Here is a 20,438-nt window from a genome sequence, read left to right as displayed (position 1 = left end):
TAAGGTCTTTCTGAGGATGTGACATTTGAGCCTAGTCCTGAGTGATGATAAGGAGCAAACTACACAATGACAATTCCAAGTCATGCCAAGACCCCTAGGCAAGAAAGAGCTACTTACCACTGAAGAACAAAAAGGAGGCCATCTCTTCCTAGCCTTGTGAGCAGGGAGAAAAGTGGTAGGAAATGGGTCAGCGCAGGTATACTGGGGCCAGATAATACAGAGCCTTATAAGCCATGTCCAAGCGTTTGTATTTTATTCTAAAAATAATACGAAGCATACAAGTGATATCTGATTCACATTTTTTAAAAGATATTGGTTATGGTGTGGAAAAGGGAAGGGAGCAAAAAAGAAAATAGAACAGTTAGGAGGCAGTTGCTGTAGTGCAGGTGAGTGATGATGGTCACCTTGAGAGAGTAACTGATTAACTGTGGTCACAGGGCCAGAAAATTAGAAACCAAAAAAAAGAAAAAGGAAAAAAAAAGTATCTTCTTTCTTTTCTACATTTTTTTTTTTTGGTGTGTTAGTTTCTGCTTTATAACAAAGTGAATCAGTTATACGTATACATATATCCCCATATCTCCTCCCTCTTGCGTCTCCCTGGCACCCTCCCTATCCCACCCCTCTAGGTGGACCCAGCACTGAGCTGATCTCCCTGTGCTGTGCGACTGCTTCCCACTAGCTACCTATTTTACATTTGGTAGTGTATACATGTCCATATATACACTACCACTCTCTCACTTTGTCCCAGCTTATCCTTCCCCCTCCCCGTGTCCTCATGACTTTTCTACTTTGACACGAAAATTTCAAGATTCTCTGATTCTACAGACTTATTCCTGTGTTATGAGAATGTTTGAAAATTTTTTTCATCTGTATCTACCTTAGTTCTTATACCAGATTGTCATCTCTTTCAGGACAAGACCTGTCATATTTTAAATTCCTTACAGCATAGACTCAAACCCTGTGCAAACATTAATGTCACTGAAACCAACAAAACATTCCCTTTGACTATTCTTTTTTTCCAGGCAACCATTCCATGTAGCAAGAGGTAGCAGCATAAATATGTCACTAATAATGTCTTTGTTTTGTACTTTTATTTTGTTGTATAATTGCAAATGAAATTACTCTTTTCTAAGGTACAGTAATCTCGATAGCAATAGAGCAGTGTTGGCTGCAGTTCTTGTGAATCTGAGTGTGCTTGTGATGTTGCATAAATCATTATGGTAACTAATGCTAAGTAATGGGTTCTACCATGAATGGAATGGGAGCAACTCAGGCAAGGCTAGTACAACCCTGTCCTGCAAGTAGAGATGTTGATTACAAACTTAAAACATCAGGGGCTGGACTGACGTTTCAGACTCAGCATCTTTTATTTGTAATATCATTTTTAGCAGTAAATAATTGAACCTTGTGAACACTTTCTAGTTAGCTATGATCATGTTCAATTTTACATAGTAGGTAAAATACGTTGTTATTTTTCATACAAACCATTTTGGGGGATGGAGGTGAGTGAAATGGGTGCAGGTGGAAAAAGAAGGAAAAATGGGAAAAAAACCTGATAGTCACAATGTTTTCTTATCTGATTATTGGTTTTCAGGCTTTCTGACTTAAGGATTATAAAGACGTATTGTTTTTAAAATTTGGTTTCTGGGAGTTCCCTGGTGGTCCAGTGGTTAGGACTCAGTGCTTCCACTGCAGGTGGCATGGGTTCTATCCCCGATCTTGGAACTAAGATCTTGCAAGCCGCACAGTGTGGCCAAAAATAAAAAAAATTGGTTTATAATTACATTTTTTTAGTATTTTTGATGCATAAGTTAAGGACATTGCAATGTAAATCTTAATATGTTAGCCACTGAGCTGTATTTCTTAGCTGGCTGCCTAATAAAGCCATTTAGATCCATTTGGCAATTTGAAGTACCTAACAATTATTCCAACAGTACTAACAACTGTTTATTTGGTAGGTATTTATTGCAGTGCTTTCCTTCTACCTAAAAGAGGAAGAGTAATACATTTGAGTAAATAGTAAGAACAAATGAATTGTAGTTTGCCTGAGAATAGACTGGATAATCACTGTTTTCCAATTAGTACACAATAATGGCATGAAGTTGCTGCAGTGAGTCTTGATATCCTAGTTTTTTTATTTCTGTGCAGCTTCCTTTATTTTTTTTTTTGATATGATAACAAAAAAGTAATTGTTTATATTAAATTATCATCATGTAGAATCCACTTTAAAAATGTGGAAATATTTGCAGATTTAATTTTTATTGGAGTGTAGTTGATTTACAATGTTGTGTTAGTTTCAGGTGTACAGCAAAGAGAATCTGTTATACATACGCATATACATATATCCACTCTTTTTTTGATTCTTTTCCCATATAGCCTGGCAGCTTCCTTTAAATCACATGTTTGAGAGGCTACTCCATTTAAAAAATCTTGAATAAGTTTATGTGATTGACAGATAAGGTGAAATGAAAACAGAAATTATTCATCAGTAGAAGGCATTTATTTTTTTCAAGTAACATTTATCAAGATCAGGGCCAGCTTCATCGGTATGTGACCTGTGCAGTCAGTCACACAGGCCTTGCTCACTTAGTTGGACCCTGTACTTGGTTTAATCCTCTGCTGTCACTTTCTTGAAATTGTTAATATATTTTTTTTAACAAAGGGCTTCGCATTTTCATTTTGTACTGCCCCCTTCCCCCAATTGATTATATCCCAAATGAACTGACTGACATTCTGGCATAATTCAGGCTAGGGTATAGTCAGCCTACCTAGAATAAGCAGAAGTTAAAGAGATAAGGCAAAAGGCAAATTCAGATCTCCTGAGAACAGTCAGGTTGTACGAAATAAGATCAAGCAAAAATTCTTATTTCTTACATGACGCCTAAGACTCTAAGTACTCTAGACCCTGCCTACTTCTCTCTAACTTCATCTCCTCTCTCTCCCCATTCGTCATGCTCCAGTCACACTTATTTTGTTCTGTAAACATCCCAAATTTTTTGCTGCCTTGAGATGTTCTCTGCCTGGAATACTTGGTACCTCAGTTTTTTTCCCTCAGTTTTTCTCCTGGCTGACCTATTATTTGGATCTTAGATGGAACTCTAGTACCCAGTCTAAATTAGCTCTCCTTTGTCCAGTCACATATGATCATATCACCTTTCAGTATCTAAAATCTAGTTCACGTTGTTTCCGTTTTTGTTATTTTTCTCCCAGCGCTAGCATGTAGATGCCATAAAAGCAGAGGCCTTGTCTTTTTTGGCATAATATCATAAGTATTTAGCACAGTGCGTGAACATGATTGTACTGAGCCAGTGATTGGCAAGCAGAAGGCAGTCAGGTAGTCTAAGGAAACTTGTGAGAGCAGTGAGCTGTTGGTCTGATGAAGATCTTTCAAGACGCCCAGAAAAAAAAAAAGACGAAGAAGCCCAGGTCTCCTTCTTTGAAGCAGTTTTCCGTTGTTTCCCACTGGGTTGTGCTGTGGGTTACAAGCAGATGCTATTCATCCACCTCCAAGACAAATGAGTAGCATTCCTGACCTGCTTAGATTCTTGAAAATCTAAGAAAAAAATGTACCACCAGGGGGAATATTGCCTTTGGGTACAGAATCAAGAAGATAGTAAAATAACCCTTTGGCCGATTTTTTATATCTTGATTTCCTGAAACTTTAATGCCATTTTAAAAGATCAGTTAAAGTCTAGCCCAGGGAAGGGAGTCATACCTGATTTTTGCCGATGTTCTTAAACAACCCTAGGATTATATAAATAGCTAATGCTGTCTTGAAGAATTTCTGCTGTCATAAGGTGTACAAGTTGTCACAGTTCCTAAACACTGTCATTTTCTTATATGTCTGTTTCTTCAAGTATAATACTGAATCTATAGGTCTAACTTTACAATAAGAGATATTGACATTTTTAATATTAGTTCCAGTGAATTTATAAATAGGAGGCATTTCTAATTTGTCAGTCACAGAATTCAGACAGATAACTTATTGGGTAGCCCTCCTTCTCCCTTAAAATGACCTTAATGTAAAATTTCACTGTTTCCTAAGAAAAAGCCTCCTTGTTCTCCTTTTTTTCTTTTTTTTTCCCCTTTCTAATGACATAAGCATAAGCTGTCACACTCAGTAATGAACTAAAGTTCCCCAGTCACTTGATTGAAATAATCTGGTGAGTCTTCAAAGACATTTAGATGTATATGACTCGATAGCTTCTGACAAAGCACCTTTCTCATGTGCTTTTTAAGATGATGATGGGAATGATGATGATGATGATGATGATAATGATGATGATGGAGGAGGTGGAAGAGGAGGGAGAGGGGAGAGACTGTTTGGGTTTAGTATTAAGCCAATAAATCTCTCCTCCCCTGTTACAACACCTGTCCTTTGTCTCTTCTGTTTACCATTTCACTTTAGAGGAACAACTAAAAGACACTAGAGTTCCTTGGCAACACAGCTTGTTAAGAACTTTGAATTAGATATGAAAATACTTTGTCGGGCTTCCCTGGTGGCACAGTGGTTGAGAGTCCGCCTGCTGATGCAGGGGACACGGGTTCGTGCCCCGGTCCGGGAAGATCCCACATGCCGCGGAGCGGCTGGGCCCGTGAGCCATGGCCGCTGAGCCTGCGCATCCGGAGCCTGTGCTCCGCAACGGGAGAGGCCACAACAGTGAGAGGCCCGCGTACCGCAAAAAAAAAATAGTAATAATAAAAATAAATAAATAAATAAAAATACTTTGTCAAGGGAGGATGAGAATTAGGTTCTTGCTTATAAAGCTCTTATGAGTCTATTCTAGTTATTATTTTAATCTTTGTAATGATAACTCAGTAAGTCTTCTAATTAATTAATTGTCTATAAGCTGTGAGTACGTGTATATGTATTGAAGTGTTAAATAAGATGCACTTGGATATAAATGAACATATTGCAGTTACACAATTTTCAACTAAAATGTAATATATGAATTGGGCCTGTTTTTCCTTCAACTAGTTTACTAGTAACACTAAAAAATAAAGACATTAAATCATGTGATAGAATTTGGGGTGAAAGAGATTGTTTTCTAGAAGATTTTACTAAGTTTTCCCAAAACAGTTTTTATCCTTTCAAAATAATAGGTGTTTTAAAAGGCATTAAGTTAATAGAAAAAATATCAAAATGCCTAGGAATTAAATAAATAAGAAATGTGCAAGACCCATATGAAGACACTTTAGAACACTGCAGAAGGTCACAAAAGAAGACTTGGACAAAAGGAAAGATATACCAAGTACTGTGACAGGAAAAATCAAAAAGATAGATACCAGAGCTTCCTCAATCAATTTGCAAATGTAACGTGATTCCCAACAATTAGCTTTTTTAAAAAAAAAAAACAAGGAGATTTAGATGTTAATGTGTAAAAATAACCAAAAATAGCCAGGAAACTTGGATGAAAAAGAGCAGTGAGGGGGGTATTGTCCTTACCAGATATGAAAACATATTATAGAGTGTCTATGATTAAAATAAAATAGTGTTGGTACATAAATACGTAGAATAACAAATGGGCCAGAATAAAAATGTACTGTAGTAGACCCAAGTACTTATGAGATCTGGTGTATGATAAAGGTTGCATCTCAAATCACATTTAATAAATGTGGTTAAGACAACTGAGTGATCTTCTTGGGGGAGAAAATAAGAGTTGGATCTATACCTTATACTGTAGGTGGTTTCCAAATGGATCAAAGATTTTAGAATGAAACTGTAAGAAAATATGAGAGTTCTTTGTAACTTTGTGGAGTCGGCAAGGACTTTCATTTGACTTAAACCAAAAATCATAAAAGAAAAGATAAATTTAGCCACAAACTTTTGCATAACCAAAAAAAAAAAAAATCTAAGAACAAAAGGAGGAAGATATACTTACAATTCTTAGTGCAGACAGAGGAATAATCTCCCTAGGATTTATGAACTAGAAAATAGACAGTAAAAAGCTAACAGTGAATAGGAAAATTGGCAAAAGATAGGAAAACACAGTTCACATAAAAGGTTCTGAAAGCATAAAAAAAAAATTGCTCAGCCTCACTCAGACTACATTAAGATACCATTTTCATCAATATGACTGTCAAAATCCAAGTAATGTAGTATACCATGTTGGTGAGGATTTGGAATACCAGGCACTATTATTGTTGGAGGCACTATTATTGATGGAATTGTAAATAGTACAACCCTGGTGGAGAGCAGTTTGGCATTTTCTGTCAAAATAGCAAGTGTGTATAAACTCTGATTTTTGTAAATTTATCTTACAGATAGATTTGTACATGTGTAATGTGACCTATATATAAAGATTTCATTATAGCAATAGCAAAAAAAGTGAAACAATTTAAATATCTATCAATAAGGGAATAAATAAATATGATCCATCCATAAAATGGAATACTATACAGCTGTGAAAATAAATTAGTATGCTATGTAAAAATATGAAAAGAATTCCAAGTTATATATTAAGTGAAAGAAAAAAAGAAACAGGTTGCACCGTAGTGCATATAGTATGCAGGGCTACCACACACTCCAGAGTACCTCTTCACATCAGAGTCTGTATGACCCATACAAACCCTCAGGATTGTACAGTGTACAACCTGAACAGCTGGGTGCTTTGTGCCTGATTGTAGCTACTTTCTGCATCAAAAAAATGTAAAGGAATCAGAATATTTTTTTATATTTGTTTATTTGTATATAAAAGAACTAAAAGGATTCACAAGAAACTAAAACAGTGGGTACCTAAGTGTGGAAATGGTGTGGAGCTGGATAGGACAGAGATATGCATCCATAATATATAACCACATTGGAATGTATTAACTATTATTTAAATTTTAAAAATATAATGTTTCATATGGCATTATTATAGTTTAATCAAGTTAACACTTACCATCATTTCTGTCAGATGTTTTTATCCCTTTCCCTTTTATATTCTCTATTTTTGGTCTGGTAAAAAGAACTAGTTTTAGAAAATACTGAATGTCGTGTCTCTGAGAACATAAATTATTAAGTCTGTTATTCAGACATCATGTGCATGATAGGCAGATTTTTATCTGATGAGATTTTTAATTGTATGGCATGAAAACTTCTAATGCAGTCATAAGAGAGTTGTGTATCAAAGTAAAGCTCTAATTTAAGTTTTCCAGAATAGAGTCAGCTTATAAAACAAAATATTTTCCCCCAGTGTTCCACTGTCTCTGTTTTTGCTGACCTAACCTTTTCCCCCTATGAGTCAGCAACCTAGAAAAACAAAATATTTTCCTTGAATAGTCATATTTTTAGTAAAAGAATAGAATATTTTCTTTGTGTCATTCATTAATACTGTGAAGTTGGGGGATTGAGGTGGATGTGTAACATTACTAGAACTCCTATCAATTGAGGACCTTGCTCGCTTGTATAAAGGAAGGAGTAGGAAACAAGCAAAGGAGAGGGAAGGAAAAGGCATTTTATGATTTTTAAGGATAAGACAATGGATACCTTGTTCATGTGGAGAGGAAAAAAAAAAGCCTGATGTTTGAATGGATAAGATTAAACCCATTTCATTATTGTAAAGAAGTTTAATTAGTAGTATCATCTTCATAGGGACTTCCCTGGCGGTCCAGTGATTAAGTCTCCATGGTTCCACTGCAGGGGGCACGGGTTCAATCCCTGGTTGGGGCGCTAAGATCCTGCATGCTGCGTGACACAGCAAAAAAAAAAAAAAAAAAAAAAATAGTATCATCTTCATAGAAGAGAGACAGCATTAATTAACACTCTCTTATCCTACTTTGTTGGAGGATGACATTTTTCCACATAAATTAATTTTCTAGTGTCCTGTAGCAGAAAAAGCTTGTGTTTGAAGCCAGGCAGAACTGGATTCAAATTCCACTTTATAACTGTTTAGCACTGTGGCCATGGGCAAGTCACATAGCTTCTCCATTAACTGATTTTCTCTTATGTAAAATGGGTTAATATTACCTGCCTTTTGGGGCTCCTCTGAGGATAAAATCCTCTAGTATGATGCCTGGCTGTGTTGCTGTTTCATGACGACTCCTCCATTCTGGGTTAGATGGCCTTCCTCCATGCCCCCAGCACCCTGCGAATACCACTGTCAGAGCACTTAGCACACTCCTGATGTCTGTTTATTTGACTGTCTCTGGGGAGAGACTCTTTTCTTTTTATCTCACCTCCAGCACTTAGGACAATGACAGGTATGTTAGGTGAATGAAATAATTTAAAAACTGAAATTTCATTTTAATAGTTTGAAGTAGAAAAAAAATTAAATGACACTATATGGAATCTATTATAGAATTTAACAATGACATATCCATTATACTTGGATATGTTCCATGACCTGGGGACCCAGTGCCCAGCTAAGACAAATCACTACTGCATGGGGATCTTACTCACTTTGGTAACACTGTGAAGACAGCCCAGTTTTTTACATCTCCCTTAATCCTCATGGCAACCCTTTTAGCTAGGTGTTATTATTCCTACCTTAATATGAAGAGATGCCAGGAGGTTAGGTAACTCTTCTAAGGCTGTATGGCTAGCATATAGTGGTATTGCCATTTGAACTCAGCTTTTTTTTACTTAAAGGTAATGAATTTTTCATGATATTAAATAAGATAAATACACTTGAAATACTTAGCACAGTGTGTGACACATGGTGCCAATAGATGGTAGTTGCTATTATTATTGTTATATCAAAACTTCCTCACTGAAGGTTTGGGAATCTGCTCCATTCTGCTATATTATTAAAGCAGTCTATAATGAACTTATAAAAACTTACTTTTAGAATTGAACTCTCTTCTACCGCTGCATTAGTCTTGTGGACCACTGCAGCAGCTCTTGACTCTGAGTCATTACTCTGTCAAGCCCTAGGATTGTAAGCTCTTCCCTCAAGTTTCCCCTCCTTCCCCCATGGGGTACTGAGTAACCTTCTTGCTTCCTGGCCATCAGACTCTTGCTGCTGACAGCGCTTGGTGGCTTCATTTCCCTGCTACTGTTGATCTGTGTGCTCCCACTGTTTCTGTTGCTTGCTACCACAGGGGCTGTGAAAGTTGAAGCAGGTTTTTAACACCCAGACCAGTGATACAATTCTGTGTTAGGATCCCAGAAGGTTGTCGGCTCTTTCTTCAGAGTCCATTTAATTTATTGACAGAAGAATCTAGGATTTCTCTCACATAAGTAGTTGGAGAAGAGACGGGATAATCCCCTTGATTTTAGTTCTCCACCTCAGTTTCACTGTCCCTAGTACTTTGGGTTCCTGAGTCCCCAACCTCTCTGGGATTCTACAAGATATGTTCCTCAACATCTCTAGCTGTTTTGTAGGCCAGAATTTTGCCATGAATCAGTTATGGTGTGCTGAGTTAGTGATTGCCCCTTAGCTTCTTAGAGGTATAGCATGCCACCTCTGTTTACCCCAGTACACCATACAAGTATTACCATTTTCTATATGTGTGCTCAAACTTAAAAGTGTTTACAAAGCCTTTCCCTAGCTTTCAGCTTCTTCAGGCCTCCTTTATCAATTATCGTCCTACCATCTATTTTTTGTCTTCCAGAAATTTATTGAAACTTTTCATCTCATGGGTCTTCTTTCATTTTTTCGCTAACATTATGAGTTTATACTGTTTGTAACCCTTTATATTAGGGTTATATTAGTGGGCTCTTGGAGGAAAAGAAGATACATGCCAAGGTCAAGCTGCCATTTTTAACTGAAAATTGGATTTTTAAAAAAATTTAACTTTACTAGGGAATAATTGATTTATAACAAACAGCACATATTTATAGTGAGACAGTTTGGTGAGTTTTGACATATGTATCCATTTGTAAAACCATTGCTACTACCTACTGTACCTTTGAAGAAACTGATGCTTGGAGAAGCCTAGAAGCTCAAATTGGAATGCAGGTCTGTCTGATGTCAAGTTGCATGCTGTGGGCTCTGAAGCCTGAGTTCTAGTTGGGAAAGAAACCATTGACTATTTCTCATTTGTATAGGGAAAGTACACAATCTCTCTGAATCTAGCTACTCATTGCTTTAATAAGAGAGCTGTGCTGAATGATCCTAATGTCTTTTTCAACTTCAGGTTTCTATACTTTATGTTTCTTATACAGAAGTGGTAAATCTGTTCAAATACAGTTTTTAAATTAAATGAAACTGCACTATTCTCTATAATTTTCACAGTGGAGCTATATGAGACATTAAAATAATATTTTTTTCTTTTTATAGGAAAGTATTTAAGAAGCTCATGGAGTAATATGAGTCAGAGTAATATAGGATCTGCAGGAAGTCCCTCAAGATAGTTGGTGAGACAGTAGGAATTTGTGTTTTCTTCAAAGTGTATTGTATAATTATTTTGCAGACATTCTGACTGTAAAATTCCTAGCCTTGTGCTCACAAGAGACATTTTCCTCAGTCTTTTATTATTATGTGTTTTTTAAGCTTAGTAACGGTGGAAGCTATAATAGTTACCTAAAGCTTAACTGTATTCTTCACTTCTGCTAGAATATACAGATTTTTATATAGCTATAGATATTAATAATGATATAGATATAGTCCTATAGCTCTATCTAGCTTTCTATCTACAGAACTGCCTTTACATTTCTCAGATATTATCAGCAATGACTAAAATGCCATAGCTCAATATATATAAAATACATCTATCATCTATACACAGGGACATATTGTTTACATGCCAAGTATATGTAATGTTTTTATGCACAGTTAAAATCAAATTTGACTGTTCTAAGACATGACAGTTTATTTTCTACTTCTCCAATCTTAGGAAAAGAAGAATTTATAGACTCTTCGTCAAGATCTTCATTTATACAGCTGTTAAATCCAAGGCTACAGTAGTGGTGAAACCATGAATAAAAATACATCTGCTGTAGTATCATCCGGTCTACTTGAAAAGTAATTGCTAAATTAAATTTAATATGTTTTGAACTATCATAGTTTAAAATATGTAGAATACTAATGAACATTTGGTGGAAAGTTTTATACAGCTACGTACCTGTGGTCTAAGATAGTGGTAATGAAAAGGTTGATCAGAGCTTTCTGTGTAAATCAGGGTAAAGGATAATTATGCATTCTCTTTTAGAATTATTTATATAGACTGCTTTTTAAAAATTTGATCTGATTTTTTAAATACCTAAAATATTTTATAATTCCAGTATAAAAATAACAATGTTAAGATTAACATTTGCTGACTAACAAACCAGCTCAAAATACCTTGAAACAAGCAAGCATTTATTCTTCCTCATGATTCTGTGAACAGTTCTTCTGGGCTGCACCAGATCACGTAGGGTGGCCTCATTGACATGTTCTGGGGCCTCATCTAGGAAGGCTGGATAGCTGAAGTCTCTTTCAACTTGGCATCTCATCTTCCAGGCAGCTAGCTCAGACTTTTTCACGTGGTGGTAGAATGGTTCCCAGCAGCAAAACACAAGTGTTTTTCAAATGTCTGTTTTCCTCACATTTGCTTATGCACCATTGGCTAAAGCAATTTAGATAACTAAGTCCAAATTCAAGGTCTAGAGTTACAGACTTTACTTTTTAATGGAAGGAACAGTAAAGTCACATTCCTGGGGGCGTGCAGACAGAGACGAGAAGAATTGGCCGTTTTGCAAACATGTAACACACATATAACAAGGTATATTTGGAGAAGTCCTGCTTTCAGTCTTGTCTTTCACTCTGTGCCTTCATTCCTCCTATAAATAGTCATCTTTATTCTCAGTTCTTTTTCAGTGTTTCTTTTTGCATAAGCAAATACATATCCATATAAATATATATGCATGTGATATATATATATGTGTGTATATAATTATATTTTTTCTCAAAGTTATTATTTATTCTGTATATAGTTCCACTGTATAGACATTCTTCTACTCTTGCTTACATAGTAAACAAGTGTTCACCAGCCCTTTGACTCAGGTTTGAAGATCTTCCCTGCAGAAGGGTGTCAGGTTAGTTAAACTCAAGGTATCTTTCTCTGATGCCTCCTCCTGGGAGCAGTGGAAAGCTCCAGTCTCATAGAGATATAAGCCAGCCCCAGCTGTTGGTAGGTGAAGAGCTCTGTCTACAGAACTCCATGCATTGATGTTGAACAGTTTTACTCTGTGTGACAGCACAGAGTTTTATCCAACTACTTAGGGCAAAATCAAGTTCATGAGGAAGTAGCATATGACCAAGGCAAAATGTTCCAAAACACCCAGGATTCAGCTCCCAGGCTCCACTTGCCAGTGCATTCTTAACAAAAAGGTAGCATATTATATATAGTGTTTTGACCAGACTTTTTTTTAACTTAAAATTATATCCTGGTGATCACTTCATATCAATTTATAAAGATCTTCCTTGTACCTTGTTGTAACTGTATAGTATTCTGTTCTTAATATACCATAGTTTATTCATCCAGTACCTTATTGATGGACATTTGAATTGTTTGCTATTTTTGGTGATCATAAATTATGCCAAATGACGAACCTAGTATACAAGTCATTTGTATTTCTTGCCAGAGTATCTTTGGGAAAGGTTCCTAGAAAGGGGATTGTTGGATCAGAAGGTAAAGTTAGAGACTTCCAAATCCCCTCTTTAGGGGTTATGCCATTTTGCATTACCACCGACAATGTAAAAGAGTACCTCTTTCCTGAAGCCTTGTCTTATATTGTGAAAGTTCTAAATTTACATTGATCTGATAGGTGAAAAGCAGTGTCTCTGCCTGGTTTTTTTTGTTTGTTTGTTTTGTTTTGTGTTTTTTTTTTTTTTTTGCGGTACGCGGGCCTCTCACTGTTGTGGCTTCTCCCATTGTGGAGCACAGGCTCCGGACGCACAGGCTCAGCGGCCATGGCTCACGGACCTAGCCGCTCTGCGGCATATGGGATCTTCCCGGATCGGGGCACGAATCCGTGTACCCTGCATTGGCCGGCGGACTCTCAACCACTGCGCCACCTGGGAAGCCCAGCAGAACTATTTTTAATAGACAAAAAAAAAAAAAAAGAAAAAAGGAAGTAATATAAATTCTTAACAATGAGGGAATTTTAAAGTAAGGTCCTAGCAAGTAAATACACTGCTGTGTTAATAATAGATACTGTGTGTTGGGATTAGAAAAGGAGGGATCCCTTACTGAAATAACATATGCTGGAGATCGTGTGTGTCCCCATTGAAGGAAATTGACATTTAGAGGGTTTAAGAGGTTATTGGAGGTGCTTAATGAGGACCTTTGTCCCCTTTCTTCATCTTGCCCTTTTCTAGGCTTCACCCCTTTACGTCCTTGCAGTCTAAATCTCCTGTCAAGAATGGACTGAGGTTCTGAAATCTGACTGTAGAACATTTTCTGCCTTTTTTTCCTAGCTAATTGACTATTACCCTAGTATCCCCAGATAGGCCCTCCAACCCAAGAACTGAATTCAATATAATGCAACCCTAAAGGATGTGCTATATAAAGGGCAAAATATTCAAAAACAGGGAGTTCTGTAAGTTTTTTTTAAATTTTTAATTTCTTTCATTCTACTTTTTTATGATTTAACTTTTGAATACAAGTCTTCTTAAAGATATAGTCAGAACTTCTATGGCAGAAGTTAAGAAAATTTTTTTAAAGCTATAATCATATGTAAGATATGAAGTAACTCTTTTCAAAGAGCGGTTTCTGTGTTTTGGCACGTTTGAAGACAGCTGGAAGTCCTATATTCAACAATGGCTTTAATGCACCAGTGAAGTAGACCTTAGACCATACTTTGTCTCTGGAGTTAGACAGACTGCCCTCACATTGTTGTTCTCCAGCTTCGTAACCTTGGGCCACCAAGTTAACCTGCCCAGATTTGGGTTCTTTTAGAAAAATGAGGGTAATCATCATAGGGATTTTATAAATATTAGTTGAACGGCCTAATGTATGTATATTGCTTAGCACAACACCCACTACACCATAAGTAAGCAGACGGCCCTGAGCTTCATTTCATGCTTTATTCAAGTTCTCTTGGACCAGTAAAAGTGTCTGCTCTGACCACTGTTTAGAAACACAACTGAGGTGAAGGGGGGAGAGTACCTTTTGCAGAATTCTTTTAACAGTTCCTTCTTTTCTAATGGCATCACTTTTATGTCTGGCAGAAATTGCAGCTGGAGCAAGTGATTTGTACCAGGAAAATACTCTTTCTAAATTAAAAAGATAAACTGCATTTTTTTGAGATTCAAATGAAGGTCATATTTATTTTGCTTTAAGTGGCCAAAAACATGTCTTTTAAAGTCACTTACCTAATTCATTAAAGTATTTTGTTTTGGAATCCTTCAGTTGTAGTCAAAATAATCAGTTAAAACTAAGTCTCTTCAGTCACCTTTAATAAATCTTTAAAGTTGTTTGAATAATATTTTTAAAGTATTTTCTACTCCAAAGAAATAAGCATTATTGCAGTAATTTCTTGTACTGTTTGGCTGTTTTATAGAAAAACTAAAATTAGAGCTAAGAAAATTCATTTGATTGCTTTTGTATGATCATACTTTTTAAAATGTCGTTGCTAGTGTATACGGAGTATTCTGAGTTGTCTAGTTCTAAGAATTTGATTTACCAAACAGTTTAAAGAAAAAGTAGGTGCCCATCTCTAGGCTAACCTGTGCATGCTACTTTACTTTATCTTAGGGATCCTGCCTTTCAGATGATTACAGTTACCAAGGAGACAGGCCTTGGTCTGAAGATCCTAGGAGGAATTAACCGAAATGAAGGTCCCTTGGTATATATTCAGGAAATCATGCCTGGAGGAGACTGTTATAAGGTAAAATGAAAATAAAAATAACCCTTCACCTAAAAGACAAAACCACTAGTGATGAGGTGTGTTTTCCTATATCATCAGTAAAATTTTTAATATTTTTTTGTGATGGTGTATACATCTAGGAAGTAGAAAGAATTAACATTTTGACTAATAAGACAGAGAAACATTTAAGCATGCATTAAGCTAAGGAAGAATAATCTCAAATTTTACTTTTTTTTTTAACTTTTTATTTTATATTGGAGTATAACCGATTAACAATGTTGTGATAGTTTCAGGTGCACAGCAAAGCAACTTAGCCCTACAAGTACATGTATCCATTCTCCCCCAGACTCCCCTCCCATCCAGGCTGCCACATAACATTGAGCAGAGTTCTCTGTGCTTTAAATATAGCAGTGTGTACATGTCAATCCCAAACCCCTTAACTATAACTTCCCTCCACCCTTCTCCCCTGTAACCATAAGTTCATTCTCTAAGTCTATGAGTCTGTTTCTCTTTTGTAAATATGTTCATTTGTATCATTTCTTTTTAGTTTCCACAAATAAACAATATCACAAGGTATTTCTCTTTCTCTTTCTGATTTACTTCACTCAGTATGACAATCTCTATGTCCATCCATGTTGCTGCAAATGACATTATTTCATTCTTTTTTATGACTGAGTAATATTCCATTGTATATATGTATCACATCTTCTTTATCCATTCCTCTGTCGATGGACATGTAGGTTGCTTCCATGTCTTGGCTATTGTAAACAGTACTGCAATGAACATTGGGGTGCATGTATCCTTTCCGACCATGTTTTTCTCCAGATATATGCTCAGGAGTGGGATTGCAGGGTCATATGTTAGCTCTGTTTTTAGTTTTTTAAGGAACCTCCATAATGTTCTCTATAGTGGCTGTACCATTTTACATTCCCACCAGCAGTGTAGGAGGGTTCCCTTCTCTCCACGCCCTCTCCAGCATTTATTGTTCGTGGATTTTTGATGATAGCCATTTTGACTGGTGTGAGGTGATATCTCACTAGTTTTGATTTGCATTTCTCTAATCATTAGTGATGCTGAACATTTTTTCATGTGCCTCTTGGCCATTCGTATGTCTTCCTTGGAAAAATGTCTGTTTAGGTCTTCTGCCCATTTTTTGATTGGGTTGTTTGTTTTGATGATATTAAGCCACATGGGCTGTTTATAGATTTTGGAGGCTAATCCCTTGTCAGTCACATCATTTGCAAGTATTTTCTCCCACTCTGTGGATTGTCTTTTCGTTTTGGTTATGGTTTCCTTTGCTGTGCAAAAGCTTTTGAGTTTAATTAGGTGCCATTTGTTTATTTTTGTTCTTATTTCCATTTCTCAGGGAGACAGATTGGAAAATATATTGCTGCGATTTATGTCAGAGAGTGTCCTGCCTATGTTTTCCTCTAGGACTTTTATAGTGTCCAGTCTCACATTTAGGTCTTTAAAACATTTTGAGCGTATTTTTGTGTATAGTGTTAAAGAATGATCTAATTTCATTTTTTTTACATGTAGCTGTCCAGCTTTCCCAACACCATTTGTTGAAGAGAATGTCTTTCCACCATTGTATTGTCTTGCCTCCTTTGTCATAGATTCATTGACCATAGATGCGTGGGTTTATTTCTGGGCTTTCTATCCTGTTCCATTGATCTATAGTTCTACTTTTGTGCCGGTACCATACTGTTTTGATTACTATAGCTTTTTAATATAATCTGAAGTCAGGGAGCCTGATTCCTCCAGCTCCATTTTTCTTTCTCAAGATTGCTTTGGCTTTTCGGGGTCTTTTGTGTCTCCATACAAATTTTAACATTTTTTGTTCTAGTTCTGTGAAAAATGACATTGGTAATTTGATAAGAATTGCATTGAATCTGTAGATTGCCTTGGGAAGTATAGTCATTTTGACAATATTGATTCTTCCAATCCAAGAACATGGTATATCTTTCCATCTGTTCGCGTCATCTGTGATTTCTTTCATCAGCGTCTTATAGTTTTCGGAGTGCCAGTCTTTTGTCTCCTTAGGCAGGTTTATTCCTAGGTATTTTATTCTTTTTGATGCAATGGTAAATGGGATTGTTTCTTGAATTTCTCTTTCTGATCTTTCATTATTAGTGTATAGAAATGCAACAGAGTTCTGTGTGTTAATTTTGTAGCCTGCAAATTTACCAAATTCATTGGTGAGCTGTAGTAGTTTTCTGGTAATGTCTTTAGGATTTTCTATGTATCTGCAGTGACATTTTCACTTCTTATTTTCCAATTTGGATTCCTTTTATTTCTTTTTCTTCTCTGACTGCTGTAGCTAGGACTTCCAAAACTATGTTGAATAAAAGTGGTGAGGGTGGGCATCCTTGCCTTATTCCTGATCTTAGAGGAGATGATTTCAACTTTTCACCATTGAGTATGATGCTTGATGTGGGTTTGTCATATATGGCCTTTGTTATTTTGAGGTAGGTTCCCTCTATGCCCACTTTCTGGAAAGTTTTTATCATAAATCGGTGTTGAATTTTGTCAAAAGTTTTTTCTGCATCTATTGAGGTGATCATATGGTTTTTATTCTTTACTGTGTTGGTGTAGTGTATGATGCTGATTGATTTGTGGATATTGAAAAATCCTTGCGTTCCTGGGATAAATCCCACTTGATCATTGTGTATGATCCTTTTAATGTATTGTTGGATTCGAATTGCTACTCTTTTGTTGAGGATTTTTGTGTCTATGTTCATCAGTGATATTGGCCTGTAATTTTCTCTTTTAATGGTATCTTTGTCTTGTTTTGGTATCAGGGTAATGATGATCTCATAGAATGAATTCAGGAGTTTTCCTTCCTCTGCCATTTTTTTGGAAGAGTTTCAGAAGAATAGATGTTAGCTCTTTTGTAAATGTTTGATAGACTTTGCCCATGAAGCCATCAGGTCCTGCACTTTTGTTTGTTGGGAGTTTTTTAATTACAGTTTCAATTTCAGTGCTTGTGATTGGTCTCTTCATATTTTCTAATTCTTCCTGGATCAGTCTTGGGAGACTGTACCTTTCTAAGAATTTGTCCATTTCTTCCAGGTTGTCCATCTTATTGGCATACTGTTGCATATAGTAGTCTCTTATGATCCTTTGTATTTCTGTGGTGTCAGTTATAACTTCTCTGTTTTTATTTCTAATTTTGTTAATTTGAGTCCTCTCCCTTTTTTCTTGAGTCTGGCTAAAGGTTTATCAATTTTGGTTATCTTTTCAAACAACCAGCTTTTAGTTTCATTGATCTTTGCTATTGTCTTATTTATTTATTTATTTCTGATCTGATCTTTATGATTCCTACTCTGATCTTTATGACTTCTTTCCTTCTACTAACTTTCGGTTTTGTTTGTTGTTCTTTCTCTAGTTGCTTTAGGTATAAGGTAGGTTGTTTATTTGAGATTTTTCTTGTTTCCTGAGGTAAGACTGTATTGCTATAAACTTTCCTCTTAGAACTGCTTTGGCTGTATCCCATAGGTTTTAGATCATTGTGCTTTCATTTCCATTTGTCTCTAGGTATTTTTTGATTTCCTCTTTGATTTCTTCAGTGATCCATTAGTTGTTTAGTAGCATATTGTTTAGCCTTCACGTGTTTGTGTTTTTTATAGTTTTTTGTTCTTGTAGCTTATTTCTAATTTCGTAGCATTGTGGTCAGAAAAGATTCTTGATATGATTTCAATTTTCTTAAATTTACAGAGGCTTGCTTTGTGGCCGAGGATGTGGTCAATCTTGGAGAATGTTCCGTGTACACTTGAGAAGCATGTGTATTCTTCTGCTTTTGGGTAGAGTGCTCTATAAATATCAATTAAGTCCATCTGGTCTAACGTATCATTTAAGTAAGACCTGTGTTTCTTTATTGATTTTCTGTCTGGATGATCTGTCCATTGATGAAAGTGGGGTGTTAAAGCCCCCCACTATTATTGTGTTACTGTCAATTACTCCCTTTGTGGCTGTTAGTATTTGCCTTATATATTGAAGTGCTCCTATGTTGGGTGTATATATGTTTACAATTGCTATATCTTCTTCTTGGATTGATCCCTTGATTGTTACGTAGTGTCCTTCTTTGTCTCTTATAACAGTCTTTATTTTTAAGTCTATTTTTATGGATATGAGTAGTGCTACTCCAGCTTTCTTTTGATTTCCATTTGCATGGAATACCTTCTTCCATCCCCTCACTTTCAGTCTGTATGTGTCCCTAGGTCTGAAGTGGATCTCTTATAGACAGCATATATACAGGTCTTGTTTTTGTATCCATTCAGCCAGTCTGTGTCTTTTGGCACATTTAATCCATTTACATTTAAGGTAATTATTGATATGTGTGTTCCTATTGCCATTTTCTTAATTGTTTTGGGTTTGTTTTTGTAGGTCTTTTTTCTTTTCTTTCTCTTTTGTTTTCTTCTGATGATCATATTTAGTGTTGTTTGTTTTTTTTTTTTTTCTTTTTTTGTGTGTATCTATTGTAGTTTCTGGGTTTGCTGTTCCCATGAGGTTTTGATATAGTAGTCTATATGTACAAGGTTGTTTTATGTTGCTAGTCTTTTCCCTGCCTAGAGGAATTCCTTTAGCATTTGTTGCAAAGCTGGTCTGGTGGTGCTGAATTCTCTTAGCTTTTGCTTGTCTGTAAAGCTTTTGATTTCTCCATCAAATCTGAATGAGAGCCTTGCTGGGTAGAGTATTCTTGGTTGTAGGTTCTTCCCTTTCATCACTAAATATATCGTGCCACTCCCTTCTGGCTTGCAGAGTTTCTGCTGAGAAATCAGCTGTTAACCTTATGGGAGTTCCCTTATATGTTATTTGTCGTTTTCCCCTTGTTGCTTTTAATAATTTTGCATCTTTAATTTTTGTCAATTTGATTACTATGTGTCTCGACCTGTTTCTCCTTGGGTTTATCCTACCTGGGACTCTCTGTGCTTCCTGGACTTTGGTGGCTATTTCCTTTCCCATGTTTGGGAAGTTTTCAACTATAATCTCTTCAAATATTTTCTCGGGTCCTTTCTCTCTCTCTTTTCCTTCCGGGACCCCTATAATCCAATGTTGGTGCATTTAATGTTGTCCCAGAGGTCTCTTAGGCTGTCTTCATTTCTTTTCTTTCTTTTTTCCATATTCTGTTCCACAGCAGTGATTTCCACCATTCTGTCTTCCAGGTCACTTATCCATTCTTCTGCCTCAGTTATTCTGCTATTGATTCCTTCTAGTGTATTTTTCATTTCAGTTATTGCATTGTTCATCTCTGTTTGTTTGTTCTTTAATTCTTCTAGGTCTTTGTTAAACATTTCTTGCATCTTCTTGATCCTTGCCTCCATTCTTTTTCTGAGGTCCTGGATCATCTTCACTACCATTATTCTGAATTCTTTTTCTGGAAGGTTGCCTATATCCACTTCATTTAGTTGTTTCTCTGGGGTTTTATCTTGTTCCTTCATCTGGGACATAATCCTCTGCCTTTTCATTTTGTTTATCTTTCTGTGACTGTGGTTTTTGTTCCACAGGCTGCAGGATTGTAGTTCTTCTTGCTTCTGCTGTCTGCCCTCTGGTGGATGAGTCTATCTAAGAGGCTTATGCAAGCTTCCTGATGGGAGGGACTGGTGGTGTGTAGAGCTGCGTGTCGCTCTGGTGGGTACAGCTCAGTAAAACTTTAATCCACTTGTCAGCTGATGGGTGGGGCTGTGTCCCCTCCCTGTTGGTTGTTTGGCCTGAGGAGACC

The 20,438-nt window shown here is 36.3% G+C and overlaps 1 protein-coding gene across 1 annotated transcript in view; it reads left to right on the top strand.

The window, feature by feature from the left end:
- Positions 1 to 10,204: 10,204 nt before the first annotated feature.
- STXBP4 (syntaxin binding protein 4) overlaps positions 10,205 to 20,438 on the top strand; it is a 170,213-nt gene continuing 159,979 nt past the window's right edge. The window contains exons 1-3 of the mRNA XM_082678958.1: positions 10,205 to 10,282; positions 10,762 to 10,889; positions 14,605 to 14,737. Of these exons, the coding sequence (XP_082535084.1) occupies positions 10,843 to 10,889; positions 14,605 to 14,737 (180 nt within the window). The 5' untranslated portion in view covers positions 10,205 to 10,282; positions 10,762 to 10,842. The remainder of the gene's footprint in view (positions 10,283 to 10,761; positions 10,890 to 14,604; positions 14,738 to 20,438) is intronic.

Source organism: Grampus griseus, assembly GCF_964374135.1.
Source record: "Grampus griseus genome assembly, chromosome: 20".
Lineage (NCBI taxonomy): Eukaryota > Metazoa > Chordata > Mammalia > Artiodactyla > Delphinidae > Grampus > Grampus griseus.
This window is presented reverse-complemented; position numbering and strand designations above follow the sequence as displayed.